General features: G+C 43.7%; 1 protein-coding gene across 1 annotated transcript; it reads left to right on the top strand.

Annotated features, from left to right (window-relative positions):
• The first annotated feature begins 17,321 nt into the window (after positions 1–17,321).
• On the top strand, positions 17,322–18,875 carry ANKRD34B (ankyrin repeat domain 34B). Its single transcript, XM_074166665.1, has one exon. The coding sequence runs from the start codon at positions 17,322–17,324 to the stop codon at positions 18,873–18,875; it is 1,554 nt and encodes a 517-aa protein (XP_074022766.1).
• The last annotated feature ends 1,681 nt before the right edge of the window (positions 18,876–20,556 follow it).

Raw genomic sequence — 20,556 nt, 5'->3', positions numbered from 1 at the left:
TAATATGTACCAGTTAGTATCAAAAAGCAGGTTGCTGTTGAGAGCTGTGCACAGCTACTCTGCAGAGTACTGTGTTTAATGGCAAGTGACATTTGTTAAAAGTGGAAGCAAAGACTTCATGCGATGCTGGATTTACACTGTGCTGCTGATGCGAACATATGTTAGAGAGTTTCTGCCTCAGCATACATTGCAGGAGATAGATACGGTTCCCTGGGGCCAAAATGTTTTGTAGCACCACTTTGGTTGCAATGAACTTTCAACTTGGATGCAAACAAGCCTACTGGGAACATAAATAGTTACTCTGACTCTTTGTGGACTGACTTGGTCCTCTCCAGATTTAACTATGTTCATTTTTCAAATTCCACAACAAATTAAGTCAATTTATGATTCGTGGAAATGAGAACTTTTGAAATAACACAGCAGTTTCCTACTGGAAACTTTTCAGAATGTATTAATGATGCAGTTTTTTCAGTGTGCCACTCTGCCAAAAACATGAGGTTTTGTTTGCTTTGGGTTTTGTCTTAATAAAAGCACTGCATTTGGACAGCACCTTTTGCGTCAGGGCTTTTCAAGATGCCATACAGATTCCAATCAAGAATTAGGAAGATGCATTTGGTGGCGGTGAAGTTGGGTCCCAGAGAAGTATGTTCATCCTGATTCCGGGCGTACCAGCCTCTACAAGGTTAGATGCTTCCTGCTTCAAGAAGATGGATAGGCAGAAAGGTGTGAGTCTGTGTGTTCAGGAATCACATACAAAGAGCGTTTGCTGACAGATGTGTTATTTCCAGAGGGTGGTTACTTTACGTGTTTTTTTAAGTCTGTGCTCTATTTTAAAGATACCTGAGATTGTCCAAAAACTGAGACAAGAAAGCAGGTTGCTCTCTTCTAAAGGCCAGAGTTACCAGATGGAACTTGTAAGGGGCCCTTTTCGAAGGTGATGCTTTCCTGAGTGACAGGTTGGTTGAAAAAGCAACAGATACAAAATAAGTTGGTGCACCTGCCACCTCCCCATTTGTATTTCCCAAAGGAAAATATAAATATTGTACACTACGGCTTGAAGGGAAAAATCCTTTGTTCCAAATACAACTTTCCCACGTTTTGTTTACTCCCGTACGTTACTGATGTATGATTCTGTGAAATGCCATAGATTCTCATTATGTCTACTACAGGGGGAAATGTCATGTTTTTCCCCAGTTCCATGCAGCTAAGTGCAATGAATAGCATAATGAGTGACAATATAATTACCATTCACCAAGAAAAGTATAGTACAGATATAATTTAATCCCCCTCATTCAAGCTTTCCCAGGAACAAAGTGTTCTAAACAGATTAAAAATTTAATTTTTAAGTATAATACTAGTTTGAACAAGATAGCTAAAACCAGAGGGTCTGCATAAGAAGTGAAAAACAAACCATTAATGTTTCTGCTGCTTTTCTATTATTCATTTTCTCTCTTATCTAACAGTGGACATCAGTTTCCATTTGGCAGTAGAAAGCTGATGTTTTCAATAGCTCACCAGTAGCGTTATGGCCACAGTGATTTCAAGGACAGAATCGGGAACATTCCGACAACAACTCTGTCGTGAAGAGCAATCCATGGAGAAGAAAGGTACACTCGACATAATGTGGGTTTCCTAATTTAGCAAACAGAATATTACTAGTATATATACAGAACACCAGGGGGAAAACAGGAAAGGGAAAATGACAGTGATTAGTTTATGCATGTTATCTGAGGAGAGGATCAGGAGTACTTGACAAGAGATCTTAATTGGGGCAACCATGTTGTCTTCATCAGGCTACAGCTAATTTGCCACGGGCTTAAACCTAAACCCAAACTAATTCTGACTAATTTAAAAGCTGTGCTAACAGAAGAGGAAGATCTGAGCAGGCAGCAGCTGATTGGGAGAGGGGAGAAGCTGTGGGAAGGGTTGGTTGTTAATCAGTGCAGAAAATGAGGTGACTAGAGGTGATAAATGAGGTGGCAAAGCTTGGTTAAGTATGAAACTGGGAGATGCTTCCCTCATTATTCAGTTGTGCATTAGCTGTCTCTGCTTGCCCAGGAGGGCTGTGGGGAGGAAGGCTACCAAGTCAGGGTGGGCTGACCAAAAAATCACAAAAATCTTCTGAAGTGGCAGGTCCTGGAACAAAAGAGTGGAAATGGAGAAAGAGAGGTGAGAAGAGGAAACTGATGTTTCCTAGGAGGATTACACAGTTTCTTGTATGAGTTTGCCCTGTAACTATAATTACAAGCTGCCACCGGGTTTAACACTTGTAAGGTGCTGTGACAAAATTCCATTCGTGAAGGATTTTCAGGATCTGGATCTGAACGTCTGCATGACTGCCTTTGTCAGCGATGCTGAAATCCGCAGCTACAATTCCTGTCCTGAAGTGCCTGCGTGACATCTGAAAGCAAGAGTCCCATCCCCAAGCATCCAGTAGCCCAAGGGTTAGTATTGTCCCTGGGCTGGTGTCTCCTGCTTCCCATGGTGGACAGCATACACTTCTGGGACTGCATATGGGAAACCTGCTGATTTTTCTTGGTCTTCAATTAAAAAGACTTGCTTTCTGCTGGCTCTGAGGTGATCCTGGGTTGTTCTCTCCTCTGTTTTTTTTGTCTGCAGATCATTCTGTCTCCTTTTGCATAACATCAAAGCAAAATTTGTACAAGAAGTCTTTTATGAGATTAATTGATGTGATTAGAAAAAGAACAGACAAGCTCTCAGTCTATTCTGGTTACGTTCACAAGACCTTTTCCAGGAGACTTGAACGAGGGCTTATGCACCAAAACTTGCCTGTCTATCTCCAATTAAATTGGGTGGTTTGATAAAGTAGATTATCTCGCCATGTAAATCTTGTTTTGCTCATATCTTTTAATGGTCTTGGCTTCAGCATTTGTGTGTCACCTTCAGTCCTCAAGCTGGGGTCGTTTCAGTTCTGTCTCTTCAGCTGTGCTGTTAGATGGGAAATTTACAGAAATTCAGAGAATTGTTCTGATCCAAAAAAGTAGATATTTCAAATAGAGTGCTCTTAAGTATGTGCTTATGTCTGACTACGTGGTAGTAAGTGTTTTTTCCTGAAATTGGGCCATATATTTTGCCTGGTTAAGGAAAGCTTTAGGTATGAAATTAAATATTTTGCTAAATGATGTCTGCTATGAAAAAACAGACAGAGACAAAAAGTAAATACAGAACTTGACAGGACAGGAAATGGATGGTACACCATTATTCACCGAAGCCTAAATCAATGTCTTTTCCTTCAGCAATTCAGTTTAATGAGCTCCTAATACCAAGTAGAATCTTTTTCAATAAACAAGCCATTATGTAGAAGTCACTTTGGCTATAAATTGCGTCATTGATTTAATTGAGAAGGACACTTGCACAAAACCAGAGCGTTTGCTCCTTAGAAGTAACATGCTTTTAATGTCCATCCTTCCTCTGAACTCACAGTTGTCCACACAAAGCCCCCACTGGGAACACTCACCCTCATTTCAGACAGCTGTACGAGCTGATGAATTACCAGTCCTCGGCTAGAGATCCCTGCTCCACCTCTCAGCTGGCTGGAGGGATTATGCCTATTCCATCAGAGCCTGATGGGTTCCTTTAAATATCCTGTGAAGAGTGATTTCGGCTGAACAAAGAGGGTTTGTCTGAAAGGAGAAGGAAAAACTTGAGTGATCCTTCCTACTGGTTACAGCCAGTAACACCTAGTGAGGGAGAGTGGTGGAGCAGGAGGGGTAATGTCATCTCTCACTTCAGCTGGATCCGGGTGAGCAGCTTTAGAACCTGGAGTAATTGGACATGAGCTGTCTGTGGATACCCTCCATGGAGGAACACACCTCCCAGACTCCAGAACTTGTGCTTGGAGGGTGCCTGCTCCATACCATGAGTGGGACATCTCACTGGCTTACTGCATCCCGTTCCCACTCTTGCAGTAAGTGAAAACAGAAAAGAGACAAATATTAAGTATACCTCTCACGTAAGAGTAAATAACTCAAAATAGGTTGGGCCAACTCAACCACTGAATTCCACTGAAACTTGTGCAGCTGTACTAAGGAGCACTTCAGAAGCTTTTGAACTTTTCAATGCTGTATCAGTAGGTTATTAAACACGACAAAAAAAAAGCTGAAAACTATTTCTTGTGAAATCAGCTTGAAAAAAGGCTTCATTTTCACAAGTGCAAGAAGGAGGTTTTAATTGCCATACCTCATCTTGCTGGGTTGTGTTCAGAAAGGTTAAAATTTAGATCTGTTCCCATCAAGAGTCCTAGGTGGAAAACCTCATCAATTTAACATATCTGAGTCTAGAAAGAATTAATTTTCCTTATTAATTTTAAATTAAATTTTTCTCATGTTTCTTCACTTGTTAATCATATAAAAAGGCAATCCATCCTTCTAGAGTTCTTTACTCACTAAATACTTTTGTGCATATTGCTTTTTTAGTCAGTCAAAATTGATTTCTTTCGAGCATTGATTCTAAGTGTCCTTCATCAAATTATGGTTTTCTTTCAGATGGAATCGTGTAGATTCTCTTCCTTTTTGTCACACAGCAGTTACACCATTGTTGACTGCACAGTTCACTATATGTATATTTCTAGTATGTAATTCATCTTCCTTTTGAAACTACTACAGTGCACAAAGGGTACAGGCAGCTTTCTGCTGTAATCTAAATAATGATTGCTTTCATTCAGTGTATTATTTATCCTCATATGAAGGAAATCCATACCCTTCAATTTATGGCAGAATAACAGCTTGGCCTGCTCAAAAAAAAAAAAACAAAAACGAAACCAACTGCCAGGGGAAAAAAAAAGCTTTGTAGCAAAACTGTGAGTGTATGTTTTTCTTCTCAGTAGCATGAAAGATTCATCTGGTATTGACCATCACTAGTATATGAATTCCAAACAAGCCAAGCCTGTAAGCAGAGAAAGTAGCAGTGGATGTCTTGAACTATTATGTGATTTTTTCATCCTAATTAGAAAACAAGTTCAGTGGTCAGGAACCACTATATTGACAAAAGTCCTTGTTATATGGCAGGCAGCATGCTTTGCTACCCTCTCACTTTACCAGTATGCCTAACGCTATACTGTCAAATAATTTTAAAATAACTTCTTTCACAATCTATTTTCAATTTTTCTGAACATGTTTATGAGAAGGAACCGATGCTATGGATGCTCACACACTGTGTTAGTAACATCTGATTCACACGAGAGGGAATAAAAACACTGGCAAAAGAGAGTTACCCCGTAAGGCTGCTGAATTACAACACTGGGGTAACTGGCACTTTTTTGCAGCATTGCAAATGGTTGTGTCCATGGAACAAGACATTTTAGTGCAATATATTCCCCCCAAAAAATGTTTGAAGAACTGCTGTTCCCTCACCAGTTGTAATTATTCCTGCAAGCACCGTAGGAGCAATTCCCACACACAGTCAATTTTTTAATTGAAGTAATTAGCAAAAATACACCAAACACTTCAGGGAGCATATTGTTCCAGAAAGAAGACTCCATGTCATAACTAGATAATTGAAACATGCCTGACAGAAATCAGGAGAAAACTCGACTTTGGCATTACCTCTCGGAAGACGAAGGGGTAACACCAGACTAAATGTCAAACGAACCTGTCTCAGCGCCCTCAACCTGATGCAATCAGCCCAACAGCATGTGTACAGTGTCAGGTGTACCTCAAAATCTGAATTATCCAAGCAAATAAACCAATAAAGTAATAAAGTGTTAATCTAGATTTTTATAATGCATGCCAACTTGTGGCTTTTTGTGAGACTCTTAATGAAGAGTCCTGATTTATTCTGTTTGGTTTTGCTTATTATTTTTGAAACAAAACATAGCGCTTCTCTGCCCACTGCCTCTGTCTCCTCTCTTCTCTTTTAGACCGCTCCGGTGATGTCTCTTGATCACCAGAATAATCTCACTTCATTATTTTAAACAAGCAAGCAGCTGTACCTGTTTGATTTAATAAAAGTATTTTTAAGAAACACTGTTGTTTACAATGTGTTACTGCATTCCTCTCAGCAAACAGTTCTACCACAGTAAACATCTGCCTCTGTACATAATGTTTTAAAATTTATTTTTAAGCTACCAAATTAGTATATAATAATATTAATTTGGGGCGGGGGGGAGGAGGTATTTCAGTCACCTCAGCTAAACCAAGTTAATTATGCTTCTGTATTTTTCCATTTATTCACAGTGTGGAAGAAAATTCCATGCACCAATACATAACAAAGTAATAGAATGACCAGAACGATTTGTATTACATTATACCATGTTCAACAAGTTGCACATTAATGCATTAATATATAAATATTTATATATAGTATGCAATCATGGCTCCTTCTTCATCTGAATCGTCTTTTGCTAGTGTAGGCTGAGGCTGGTCAGTACCAACTAGACATGATAACCAAAGTCCTTACAATTTCCCACGGAAAGCAAAGTCCAAAAAACCGTTTTGTTTCAGATCAAATAAAAACATTTCCATTCTTTTTTTTTTCCCATAAACAAAACAGAGCAGCTAACATAGTCCATTCCCAGGATCCCCGAGGACCTAGGGAAGTCCCCTGCTGTGGTCGACAGGACTCAGTGGTGCCAGGAGAGGCAGGCTCTCAGGTGTGCCCGCACTCCCAGCTGCAAAGCCTGGGTTTGACCTCTGAAACCAACCTTCCCAAAACAAGGCTCCTGAGCTCCAGGTCTGCAGTCCAACTCCTGGCTTCCAACAGCTTGTTGAGCAGGCTACCAGAAAACTAAGTGTTCTTCTTTAGTTTTACTCTCCGCCTGCCTGTATTTGGAGAAAAGTTTATCAAAAATCAGTGCAGTGGAACATTTTAGTCGGTTAAAATTAATATTAGTGTTCTTTGACCATAAAACTTTCCCCTGGTAGACATCTAGTTAGCCCAACTGTCAGTGAAATCAAGGAGAGGGCTGGGTTGATGGAGATCCTGAGAGGGATACCCAGAAGTATGATAAACTAATACGCTCTGTGCATATGCAAACATCTTCTGTATCTTAGAGTAAACTTTGCACTGTCTTGATGTGTTCCCTGCTCTGGTTTTCTACTCTCCTTCACTGTTAACATAAAAATTAACTTCTTCATACCAACAGTTGTTTTTGTATGCAATTAAAAGTAGCCAAAAGGGATGATATTGTGACATTTATAAAGAAAAAATCTAATTATCTTCCTAAAAGTGCTCTTCTAAGAGCTGGTGCGATGCACTTTTTTCTTTTCTTGTTGTTTTTTTTTTTTTTTTTAAATAAAAGATTTATGTTGGCCATCATAAGCACAACAGTATGATGCGGGCAAGAACGGAAGGCGGAATAAGAAAGCGTACATGAGAGCTGCGGAAACCGCAGGAGTGAAGATGCTCCAGCAGCAGGACTGATGAACCGAACACAAGCGTCCGCCGCCTCCGTATCTTACATAACGCACACAACAACAGGTCTGAGGAGAGCAGTAACCTTCCCGCAGAGTGGGTGTTCGACACGCGTGCCTTTCCGAGGCTGTTCGGCAAAGACCGAGCATTAACAATGTGGGTGAGGTGCAGAGAGGAAAACAAAACAAAGATAATTAGAATCACGCCGCAGGGGAAAAAAAAAAAAAAAAAAAAAAAAAAAGGTCTGCAGACATTCTTCCAACTTAGCTTTTGAAAGACAAGGTTAAAGAGTCACTGAAGAACCTGCCCTTGGGATGTTGTTTGTCTCAGTGGCTTATTCATACCATTCATCCAGCTCTTAGTCATGCCAGTATCTAACCGGTCCTGTCATGCGCTTTTAAAAAAGTAGAAGGGCACAAATCTCCTTCACATTCCTCCTGGAAAATTCTCTCTCCTCTGATGCCTAAAAAAGCCCTTCATAGCATCAAGGATGCTGGTGCCCTGTGACTGCTACTTGTTATACCCAGCCTGATGGATTGTTTCGCTGTGACTTTGCCCTTGCCTCCCCTGTTTGTTTGCTGCATTCACCTGTTGTCTTTTATTACACGCTGAGACAACAGCGTCTTTGTGGCGGCAGCTGCCTTTTTAAATAGATGAGTAGAGGACCTTGCACAACAACAGCACTACAGCCCCCGCAATTAACAGTCTTGGCAAGGGAGACGAGACGCTGCTGCCAGTCCCATGTCTATCTGCTGTACCACCACCACAAAAAGTTAGCGTGACAAAAGGCAGACAAAACTTCTGCAAAATGTTGTGTACAACTGCTACAGCCTGCTGTCGTGGGAACCAGCATTCCAAGGAAATATCCGTGAAATATTGGGGTTATCAGCAGGTAGTCCTGTCATTCGCATCTGTGCTTGAGGAAACTCCATAAGTATCAGCAGAGGCACTGAGAAGCTAAACAAGGCTATGGCACAGTAAGGTGATCAGAAGTAGTCAGCTTGGCTTCACCAAGGGGAAGTCGTGCTTGAGCAACCTGGTGACCTTCTACAGTGAGATGAATGGCTTAGTAGATGAGGGGAGAGCAGGGGATATTGTCTAACTGGACTTCAGCGAGGCGTTTCACCCTGTCTCCCAGAAGATCCTCCTAGAGAAGTGGAGGTTGAAGAGTAGAGTAGAGGTTGTGGAGTCTCCTTCTCTGGAGGTATTCAAAACTCGCCTGGATGCATCCCTGTCCAACCTGCTCTAGATGAACCTGCTTTGGCAGGGGGGTTGGACCAGATGATCTCCAAAGGTCCCTTCCAACCCCCACCATTCCATGATTTTGTAGAAACTGTTGACATATAAGCTGGATAAACAGACAGTGAGGTGGGCTGAAAACTGGCTGAATGACCAGGCCCAGAGGGTGGTGATCAGGGTCATGAAGTTTAGTTGGAAGTCATTAACAAGCAGTATACCCCAGGGGCCAGTACTGGGATCCAGTCGTGTTTAACATCTTCATTAATGATCTGGATTATGGGGCAGAGTGTACCCTCAGGAGTTTGCAGATGACACAAAACTGGAAGGACTGGCTGATACACCAGAAGGTCTTGCAGCCATCCAGAGGGAGCTGGACAGGCTGGGGAATGGGCTGATAGGAATCTCAACAGTTCAGCAAGGGGAAGTGCCAAGTTCTGCACCTAAGGGTAACAACTTTGGGCACCAAGATGTGCTGGAACCACCCAGCCGCAAAGCAGCTTTGTAAAAAGGACCTGGATGTCCTGGTGGATACCAAGTTGAACACAGAATCATAGAATGGTTAGAGTTGGAAGGGACCTAAAGATCATCGAGTTCCAACCCCCCTGCCATGGAAGAGACACTTCCCACTAGAGCAGGTTGCTCAAAGCCCCATCCAACCTGGCCTTGAACACTTCCGGGGATGGGGCATCCACAACTTCCCTGGGCAACCTGTTCCAGTGCTTCACCACCCTCACAGGAAAGAATTTCTTCCTAATGCTAATCTAAATCTCCCCTCTTCCAATTAAGGTAATTCCATTACCCCTTGTCCTGTCACTACACTTCCTGACAAAGAGTCCCTCTCCGGCTCTCCTGTAGGCTCCCTTCAGATATTGGAAGGCTGCTATGAGGTCTCCCTGGAGCCTTCTTTTCTCCAGGCTGAACAACCCCAGCTCTCTCAGCCTGTCTTCATAGGGGAGGTGCTCCATCCCTCTGGTCATCTTTGTGGCCCTCTGCTGGACCCGCTCCAACAGGTCCATGTCCTTCCTGTGTTGAGGACTCCAAAGCTGGACACAGTATTCCAGGTGGGGTCTCACAAGCACAGAGTAGAGGGGTAACATGAGCCAGCAACATGCCCTTGCCACAAAGAAGGCTAACAACAGCCTGGGTTGCATTTGGAGGAGTGTTGCCAGCGGATGAGTGGGGTGATCCTTCCCCTCTGCTCAGCACTGGTGAGACCAAGCTGGAGTACTGCGTCCAGTTCTGGTCTCCCTGGTACAAGAGAGACATGGACATACTGGAGAGAGTCCAACAGAGGGCCATGAAGATGATGAAGGGACTGGAGGAGAACACATGAGGAGAGGCTGAGTGCTGCTACTGATTAGCCTGGAGAAGGCTCAGGGGGATCTTATCAATGTATACAAATGTCTGAAAGGAGGGTGAAAAGGAGAGACAGGCTCTTTCTTGTAGTGCTCAAGAGGCAATGGACACAAATTGAAACAAAAGGTTCCCTCTGAACATTTGGAAATGCTTTTTCACTGCGAGGGTGACCAAGCACTGGCACAGGTTGCCCACAGAGGTTGTAGAGTCTCCATCCTTGGAGACAATAAAAAAATGTCTGGTTGTGGTCCTGAGCAAGTGGCTCTAGGTTGCCCTGGTTGATCAGGGCAGTTGGACCAGTAGACCTCCAGAGGTCACTTCCAACCTCAACCATTCTGTGATTCTGTGAAGGTCTCCTAAAGTTGCATGAAAATTGAGCAGGTTCTTTTACCATGCTTCAAAATCTCATAGAGTTTTAGTACTAATCTCAAAAGCCGCCAGTAGGAACAGAAGTCCTATGAGACAATGAGCTTGGAAAAATGGGACCCAAGGAGCTAAGATAACCTCAGAGAAATACTACATGGCAGCTGTGAGAAGAGATTGATTCTGGTATCTGACAGGAATTTTTTGTTTTGCAATTTTTTCCCCCTATTTTATGGTCAAGAGCCTACACCTTGGTGTTGCAGATAAACTTTTTGTGTGCTTACCATGCAAGAAAATCCCAGGAGCTGGGACTTATTTTCTGCTAGGTTCATTTGGTGATGGGCAATGTCAAGTGCCAAGAAAGAAGAAAATGTCTTTCCTGGCAGGCTTTGATCAGATTGCTCCTGGCATGGAGCAAGCAGCAGAGATACAATCCATGGTACGAGGTAATCCCATATTGACATGGGGGCCTTCATCTCCAGCAGAGTCCATGGGTGCTCCTGCAGAAGAAACAAAGTCATAATAAAAAATTTAACCAGCTGGATGGATTTAGGACTCTTCAAAAACGAAGAAGCCTTGTGAGAGAACTGGGATATCTTAGTCCTCCTCCAAGCAGATAGGACCCCAATCCTGGTTTTGCCTTGTGGCAGTTTTGCCATCTGAAGCAGCCAGGGGTTATTGCAGAGTAAAACTTGAGTACACCTGAAGGAAGCATCTCTTCTGGCTGACCTCCCTCTATAACTGCCATTAAATTAATGCCCCTGGGCTGTAGGAATCAGTGAGGTGGTGAAGAAAGGTCTTTGGTGGGTTGTTTCTACCATTCACTACACGAAAAGGAACAAGTTAAGTACAGCTGAAGACATCTCGGTGCTGTCTCTGTCATGAGGTGATAGCCACACTCGTCACCAGGAGGGAAACGGTGCTGTGGGATGGGGCTGTGTATAGGTGTGAGGGTATGGGGGTGTGAGAGGGGAGAGGGTGTAGGGGGGGGGGGGGGGGGATGTGACAGGGTGTAGGGGTGTGTTGAGGGGTGTGGAGGTGATGGGGTGCAGGTGTGAGGATGTGTAAGGGTGTGGGGGTGTGAAGCTGTGGGAGGATGTGAGGGGATGAGAGGGGTGTGAGTGAGTGTCGGGTGAGGGTGTGATGGTGGGTGTGAGTGTGTGGGGGTCTGGGAGTGAGGTGCTGTGTGGGTGTAAGGGGATAGGGAAGTATGGGTGTGAGTGGGTGTGGGTTTGAGGGAGTGTGAGGGTGGATTCAGGGGCATTTGAGGGGCTTGAGAGGGTGTGTAAGGGGGGGTGAGTGTGGATTTAGGGGTGTGAGTATGGATTTGGGGGGGGAGCGGGTGTGGAGGGGTGTAAGGGAGTGTGTGAAGGGTGAGGAGTGTGAGGGGGTATAAGTTTCAGGTGATGTGAGTGTGGATTGGGGGGGGGCTGAGGGGTATGACGGGTGTGATGAGGGGTGTGAGGGGAGTCTGAGGGGAGGTGTGGCGGTTGTTGAGGGGGTGACCGTGAGGGGGCCTGAAGGGGAGCGGCCGTGGCGGCCGCCCAGTCCCGCTCCGCTCCCGCCCGCCGCCGTTCCCCCGGCTCCGCCGGCCCCAGGCGCTGGGTGCCGCCGCCGCGCTGCCCGCTCCGCCCCGCCGGCCGGCCGGCGCTCAGCCCCGGCGGGGAGGACCCGCCTCCCCCCGCAGGTGAGACGCGGGCGGCGGCCGCCTCTCGCCCTCACCTCAGCACCGCCCGTGGCGAACGGGAGGGAAGCTGCCTCGCCGTCTCCCTCAGGGTGCGCGCTCCCGCCGGTGCCTCCTGGGCGGATCGGGCCGGCCGGGGGTGTTGCCGAGAGCGGGTCGGTGGATCGGCGGCAGCTGAACTTCCCCGCTCGGCCGGTGTGTGCCGTAGCCGGGGGTGGGGGGGGGGTTGTTCCTTGGGAATTGCAGAGCGATCCCCTCGCCGAGAGCCGCCCGAGGAGCTGCAGCCGCGTCCCTTCCCGCCTGGCGGGCCCTGAGGCGGCGGGAGGTAAAAACAGGTAAAAAAATCTCCCTTCGCCCTCCCTCCGCCGGGCCCTCGCCTTTCCCCGCACGGAGGGGATGGCGCGGGGTTTTTTAGAGTTTGGTAGCAGGTGAGGGTGGGCAGAACGGTGAGGGAGGGCTCGGGTCGGTGGGCTGAGGGGATGGGATGTTGGTGGGGTGTTTGGCCACGCGGTTCTGTCGGGCCCCTCTCAGTTCAAACACCTGTCCCTTCCTTCTCGGTGGATTTTTAAGGGAAAAGCGTTCAACATGCTTACTCTTCCAGCCTGCGCTTATATTTTTCAGGTGTGCTCTCTGCTAACTTCTCTGTGGAGAAGTTGCCTGTCCTTGCTTTTTTTCCAGATCTCCCTCAGGAAAAAGGCTAGAGCTGTTAGGCTACAAGTCAGGATGGTGTGAGACAGGAGGGAGCAACAACATTGACCTTAATGTAGAGCTCCCGTGAAAACTTCTCTCTCTTAGTGCTCCCCCCGTGCTCCAGCCACTCTCCAGCAGTAATTATTAAGGTAAAAAACACCTCCAAATGAGCAGGAGTACTCGGGAAGATGATACATGCAGTGACAGGAGAAAGGTGCTTAATGAGCTGTCTGGACCTCTCCAAACTTTCTTCAAGAGTACACAGCAGATCGTAAGTGAGAAGAAGGGTGAGAAATGCACAGATCCTGACCACCCTGCCGTTCACCTTGGGAAAACAGCAAGGCTAAAGGGATAGAGGCTTCACAATGGAAGCACTTTACAGGTTAGGTTTCCAAAACTAGACTCGATTCTGGCAACTCTGGGTGAAGGTGGGGAAGTTTTGGCTGTTAGAATGGTAATTTTTTAATCAAAAGTTACTCTCATGGTAAATTTCAATGTGTTTATGACAGGAAATCAAGAGTTCTTGTTATACTGAGAGAACTTACAGGGGGTTAACTGTGGAGATGAGGAATCACAACAAGTACTTAAAGGCTTACATTCTTTAAGTGTGTGAGCACGTCTTTTTTCAGAGATGAGAATTGGTGACTTGGGTTTGCTGGAATGAGTTTAGACTCTTAATATTACTGTGAAAGCTTGTTTGTGTAACTTAGTGCTGAGGCACAAAGAGCAGAATATTTGGCTTTCACATTGAAAAAGTGAGGAGTATCTTGCAAGAACATTGATTCATAGCACTCCATTACTTGGTGAAAATGTTGTTTATGATTGTTTATAACATTGATGAGCTTTTTCCCCCTCAATTTTGTTATTATTTCCACTGTCAGATGTAACAAAACACTGTGAGAGTTCCTCCTTGTAATTAAATGCTATTTATAAATCAAGAAGCAAGGGCTGGAGGAAGAAGTGCTAAAACTTTTTAAATTTTTGTGGCTTTTCCCATTACAATGGCAGCAGAATTTGTATCAGAATAGGACTCTGGGTTATCACTCTTATATGCCAGCCTGACCTCAGGATAGGACCGAGCACAAATCCACCTCAGCAGTTATCTGCTTCTTGGAAACAAATCATCATCGGCTTCAGAAATTGCTTTTCATGCTACAAGGTGCTTTGTACTGTTTCATCTCAGAGCACTTTGCAGGACAATACTGCTTTTTGCAAATAAAATGAAGCTCTTCCTAGACACACAGAGTGTTCCAGGAATGTTGTTTGTACAAGAACACCAGAAATTTGTGGATGATCTGAAAGACCAGTTCATGATTCAGTGTCGCACGCCAGGTTGCCTAGTTCCTCATGCTTTAAACTGCTATTTTGGCACAAGTTTACCTTCAGAGCCGAAAAGCAGCTGTGTCAGTCCTGACATCTCAGTAACACTTGCAGTGATTATGACATCGCAGTTAATTAGATTTAGTATAATCCCAATGTGTTCAGTGTCAATCTGTGATGAATTATCAAATAAATTACTCTTTGAGGGAGCCTGATTGAACTGTGATCTTTCACTTCAAAATAGCTAGCTGTGGGGTTTTTTTTGGAACAGGTTGTACTCCAGATAGTCATGGTTATCTTCATCCAGCATTCAGGAATGTATTCTGCATTATATTGTTCTGGTTACAAACCTGTAACACTGCCTTTTAATCATACAGTATCTGATTCTGAAGTTTTTATGGATTTTTATTCCCTGCTTTATATTTATTTCTCCACTTTCCTTTGTCCCCACGGTGACCTCTTTTCCTTTGCAGTGCAAAGTGTAGATCAACCGATAAATAATGTGGCTGGATCTTGGCAGCACTGGTTCTTGTGCTCCTTTTTTCACGAATTAGCCAGGCTGCTTTCAGACCTGACAGTCCCAGCCCGCATGTGTAATGATCAGTTTGGTTTCTGAAATGAAATTTGTTAGTACCTATAAGCCCTGGTGAGATCTTGGGCACGCTGGAGCTGCTGACCTGCCTGCACAAAAACATCGTGGGCTTTCTCCAGCCTGGGTTCACACAACATCCCGGCAGAACCCAACATCCCGGCAACACAATCTACTCCAAACTTTCAAACTTTTAACTACTGTGTTAGACTAACCTCCCTCTGCCCTCTCATTAACAGTCCTGGTAAAGTCTACGGAGGCAGTGAATTTAAGCAATTGGAGGCATTAGATCAGATGTCAGAAAAACAGTCTCATTTTTAGCACTGACCTGCTGCATGACTTCAAGTAGCATTATTCTATTTCTGTGCCTGTTTAATATTTCAAGCTCTTTTTGGCCATAAAAAGTATTTCTGCAGATGAAAAAACTTGTGTAAGAAGTGCTATATGCCATCACTTCAGTAAAGCAAGCAGTTAAGTATCAGAAGAGCTTTAGATAAATATAAAAGAAATGTAAAATCACTAATAACTTCCAGGTAGGTCAAAGCCAAGTGAGAACACAATCAGAATTCCAGCATATGTGCTATCTAAAAGACATTTCTCTTCAGTTTGTTTCTGGAAGCCTAAATGCACAAATTAATGGGATACTTTTATAAAAGAGTTGATAATAATCTTGAATATATTACTTGTCAAAAATAAGCATTTCATAATAATGATTTGCACATCAATGAAAGCCGAGGTAGACACTACTGAATCATGTAGTTTCAGTATAATGGAATGAATCCTTAAAGTAATTTCAATGCAATTACTTTTTAAAAATGTTTTATTAAGACAGAGGGGAAGAAAAAGAAACATCCACTGGTCAAAAGAAGAGGATAGTACCACAGCGGTGCCCCCCCCACCCACCCAACAGTGACCAGGGGTGGGATGCTCAGTCTCATGAGGATGGACAGAGGCGTTCTGGCCCTCTTTCATCCTCCTTAATTGCTCAGAGCAGGGCTGCAGTCACAGACACAGTGCACAGTCTCTGGGAGGGCCGTAAGCCCAGAAATAAATGCTGCCAAAGGTGAACTGGTTTGTCTCATGTATTTGTCTCTTCTTTTTTTTCCCTGACATACCGAATATTGTGAGGTATGTTACCCAGACACATGTGACGCATGGCCATTATTATTACATTATGCTACCAAGCGACAACTATATTGAATAATGGTTAAATACTTAATTAACACACTGCAGGCATGAAGCCGCCTAGCTAACGGGTCTCACTGGGACTGATACGCCACTGAATGTCACTGCTTAGCAAAAGCACCTGTGGCTGCAGAGCTTGATGCTATGAAGGGAAATAAATGGGGGAGGAGGAAATCTGTAATAAAAATGTCATGTGTATTTCAACTGACTTCTGTTTGTTTGTTGGACTTCTGGAACAAACTAAATTGGTATCATTCTTTGATTTTGGAATTCAAAGTAAAACTCCAAAATCGATGAAAAAGAGAACAAAATTACTGCTTTTCACTTGTTCACCAGGACGTTACTAGTGCTTTCAATGGAAAATAAATTAATTGCTGTTAATTTCCTTTGCAGTTAAACTAATTAAACATTTTTATTTCTCTAGAAATACACTGTAAATGAACAAATGTAATTTTCGTATTCATGTCTAATCTTGTCTTGGAATTATATTGCTCTGCCAACTGTGAAATACTGATATTTTTTTTCTCTAAAAATTTTCACTACACATGGGTAAGCAAGCACATAGAACACATAAATAAAAATTTTATTGTGTTAGTCACATGTATGCAGGTATACATTCGTACAAGACCTTTCATTATTTATACCATGTTAAGCTCTTAATTTTTTTGTGTGAAACCTCCAGATATTCTTTGATGCTATCAAATGTTTTCTTTTGTTTTAGAGCTGATACTGCCTGCCCAGGTACTGGACTCTTCTCAGCCCACCGGTCCCCATGATGAGTAGTTCAAGCCGTGCATCACTTCCTTTATGCTGCTTCACTCAGACTAGCAGGTTTTCAAAGGAGCATAAGGGAGGTAGTGTACTTCCGCAAATGTAATTACTGTTATGAAATACAGTTATATTTATTTTCCACCGATTTAAGTTTCTTCTTAGATAAAAAATACTTTACTATGCTTGCTTTTCTTATTTATTAAGATGCATGAACTTTCTTTTACTCATTAATTTCTAGATGTTTAGCATTGTCATTTTATGAGAAAGAATGAGTGTGACACTATCTTACATCAATGAAAAAGTGTTGCAGGATTCATTCAGTTCTTGCTTTTTGGGTGTACTGAATATAAAGCAATTAGAGTGTGGAGAATTAAACTTTTTTTGCAGCTTATTTGGCAGAGTGTGACAAAAGGAAGAACAGTCATAAAAAAAGTGACAGACATAGTTTAAACTCCTATAAGTGTTATAACTACATCCAGATAGTATTTTAAGTTTTTAATGCATTTCTTGAAGTCTAGGAGGTGGGAATACCAATTGCCACACAGTTGGGAAAACAATTTTGTTTTGTTTTGTTTTGTTTCCCCTTCATACTCTTTTCACAAAGTACGAGGGAATTTACAGGAACAATTTGTACAGTTAAACCCTCTTTTTCCTATTTTCTTTTTTTTCTTGGGGGGGAGGGGGTGTCTCTCCTTTCTCTGAAACCCAGGTGTTGTTTCCAGCCGCTAGGAAGGTGTAAGTGAGACAAGTGTGATGACAGAATCGGTGGAGTTGCCAGTGGAGGGGAATTCCCTGATCAGAGCCGTCTACCAGAGCCGCCTTCGCCTCACCAGGCTGTTACTGGAGGGCGGCGCCTACATCAACGAGAGCAATGACAGAGGTGAAACCCCCTTAATGATTGCTTGTAGGACAAAACATGTGGACGCCCAGAGCGTCAGCAAGGCAAAGATGGTTAAATACCTGCTGGAAAACAAGGCTGACCCGAACATACAGGACAAATCTGGAAAGACAGCCTTGATGCACGCCTGTTTGGAAAAAGTAGGCCCCGAGGTGGTGTCTCTGCTACTGAAAAGCGGGGCTGACCCAAGCCTGCAGGATCACTCCAATTGCTCTGCGCTTGTGTATGCAATAAACTCTGGGGACAAGGAGACCCTGAAAGTTCTTCTCAATGCCTGCAGGGCACGGGGAAAAGAAGTCATCATCATCACAACGGACAAGTCCCCCTCGGGAAGGCAGAAAACGAAACAGTACCTAAACGTGCCTCCTGCAGACCTTGAGGAATGCCATTCCCCGAGTGCTTGCACTTCCCCGTCGGAAATAGAACTGAAAACATCTCCATCCCTTCTTACAAGTTCAAATGAAACTAAAAAAGCACTGTTCAGCTTTAAAGATTTGGATCATCCACGGAGTGTGGACAGCTCATCTCAAACAGTCTCACCGACGAGAAAATCCAGCTCAACAAAAACAGGGTCCAAGCTGGCACAAGTGCAGCGGCTACAGTCTGAGCCTTGGGTAAAGAGCTCTCCGTCACTGTTTCACCAGAGTAAAATTGCCTCTTTACAAGAACTTCAGGATATTACTCCAGAAGAAGAGCTCTCTTTTAAAATCAATGGCCTTGCCTTATCAAAGAGATTCATCACCAGGCACCAAAGTATTGACATAAAAGACACCACTCATTTATTGAAAACCTTTGATCAAACTGGATCAAGGAAATTATCATATGATGAGATGAACTCTCAGACTCCTTATGTTGAAAACAAGCATAACCCCAGTGGGATTCCTATGGGTAAGGATGCCAGTTCAGGACAAATCAGCTTCATTTCAAACCTCAGCAGTATTATCCAGAAAAGAAATTTAGGAGCAAATCACTACAGCTCTGATTCTCAGTTAACTACTAGTCTAAGCCCTGCTGCTGCAGAAGACATTAAGTCAGTGATAGGAAAGAAGAGAATTCTTTCTCCATCTCACACTGTGTTATCAAGTTCTAGAGATGTACTGGAGAACATGCCTGCTGTTACTCTGAGCAGGAGAAATCAAGCTTTTCTAGAAAGGCGGGGTTCAGGAGCCTTATTGTTGGATCACATTGCTCAGACAAGACCAGGTTTTCTTCCACCACTGAATGTGAGTCCTCACCCCCCAGTTCCAGATATTACTTTCATAAACAGGGTTTCTGGGATGATTTCTTGTGGACAAAACCACTTAGTACCAGCAGCACCCGCTTTCCCTAGGGAGACCAAAAATATGAGAATGCTACTGAGGAGGCAGTCGTTACAGACTGAGCAGATAAAGCAACTAGTGAATTTTTAACAGGGGATTAATGAGTTACAAATTCTTTATAATGTGTACATATTTACTGCACTACCTAATTGAGATGATACATATCACAAAAGATAGTAGGTCTGTGATGTAAGGCGCTCTGCCTTGGAATGAGTTAAATAGCTTAGAGACTACACCAAAAGATATACTTGACTAATGATGCTGCTTTATTGAAACTGAGGAATATTTATTATACTGTTTTCATGATGTTTTCAACTTCAGCACTGAAATCTTACCTGTGACAGGCTGAACGCACAATGGGTCTCAGGCACTGCAGTTCTCATTTTAGGTTGGAAATGCTATCCCTCCTACGTTTCCCCAAACACCTGCTCTTTCTGCACCCAGAAGGGTGGTACACGTGGGATTTGGGAACTTGAAACATTTGGCTGTGATGCTGGATGCCAGACTGACTCTGTCTAGTTGTGCCGTATCCAGAAATCCCATCCACAACCAGTGTGCACACAGGGTGGGCAGTGGCAGGTCTACACAGTAGCATCCTCTGGCTTTAGTGGCTTCACCGCATGTAAATGGACAATATGCAGAGTCAGTAAAATTCATGTTGCAGAGCTGTGCTGCATGCAGGGCTGTGTCCAGGAAATCCCAGTTAAAGACTGGGAAGCCTGCTTTAGACGCCTTGCTGCCCACTGGAAGTGGGTTTGATACCCAGGGCGCTGGAGAGCTCAAGTTCAGCAACGTGATGCCTGGAGGCAGAGTCAAGAAGCCACCACAGTGAGCAACAGCTCCTGAACAACCTCCTGTAAAATGACCAAGCCCTGCTTGTGGTGTCAATGAGGTGCATCAGTCAACTTGGGCTTCTCAAGATACTCGACTGCTGGAATCTGCTCATTTAAAAAGAGGAAGGGTTGGGGGAGGCAGAGGCTGCATCTAAACCAGGGTCTGCTACTTTCTGTAGTTCCAGGCTCTCAAAACACAGATCTCCAGCTCGTGCAGGAGCTCTTTCTCCCCAGTCACAGGCCTGGGTTTCTTATCAAGAGGGGATACAGCTGGTGGGACACATCCAGATGTTGTCTCGATCAGCGAGGACACTTCACACACGTGCTTGGGAGCAAGGAAGAGAGAGCTCTGATCTGCTCAGACAGAGCTAGAAGGAATCCCAGCAGCTACGATACTCACCTGGGAGATGGAAGTCCTCCTTTTGCCTGATTTAAAGCAGAGGACTGAATTTCTTACAGATGAGAAACATGCCTTTGCCTCCAAGCTGTTGTGTATTTTTAAGTATCTCTATGTAAAACCTATTTTTCCTTCCCATTTCATGTACTGTGATTCCAAGTATCTACCTTGTCTTTGTGCATGTTCCATAGATGGTTGATTTCTGGCATTTTATAACTCATCTTCTGAAGATTAAGAAATATTGAATGTGTTCTGTTTTGTCATAATTTACAGAAATTAATTGTATTGAAATTGTGTCTGTATGATGTGAGTTTCTATATACTGAAATTAGATGCTTTTTTTTTTTTTTTTAAATACACAGTGGGTATTTTCTGCCTTCTTGCAGTTTCAGTCAAAATTCACCCAGTCTGACATTGTCGTGTACTAAGGGCAAAGCTAAGTAACGTCGCAGTTATTTGTTAGGCAACGTCAAGTGGATGATAAGCATACAGTCTCTGTAAATACCTTTTTATGTAAAAATACAAGGATGTCCGAAAGTTTA

Source organism: Numenius arquata, chromosome Z (genome assembly GCF_964106895.1).
Source record: "Numenius arquata chromosome Z, bNumArq3.hap1.1, whole genome shotgun sequence".
Taxonomy (NCBI): Eukaryota; Metazoa; Chordata; class Aves; order Charadriiformes; family Scolopacidae; genus Numenius; species Numenius arquata.
The sequence above is the reverse complement of the archived record's forward strand: the minus strand, read 5'-3'. Positions and strand labels throughout refer to the sequence as shown.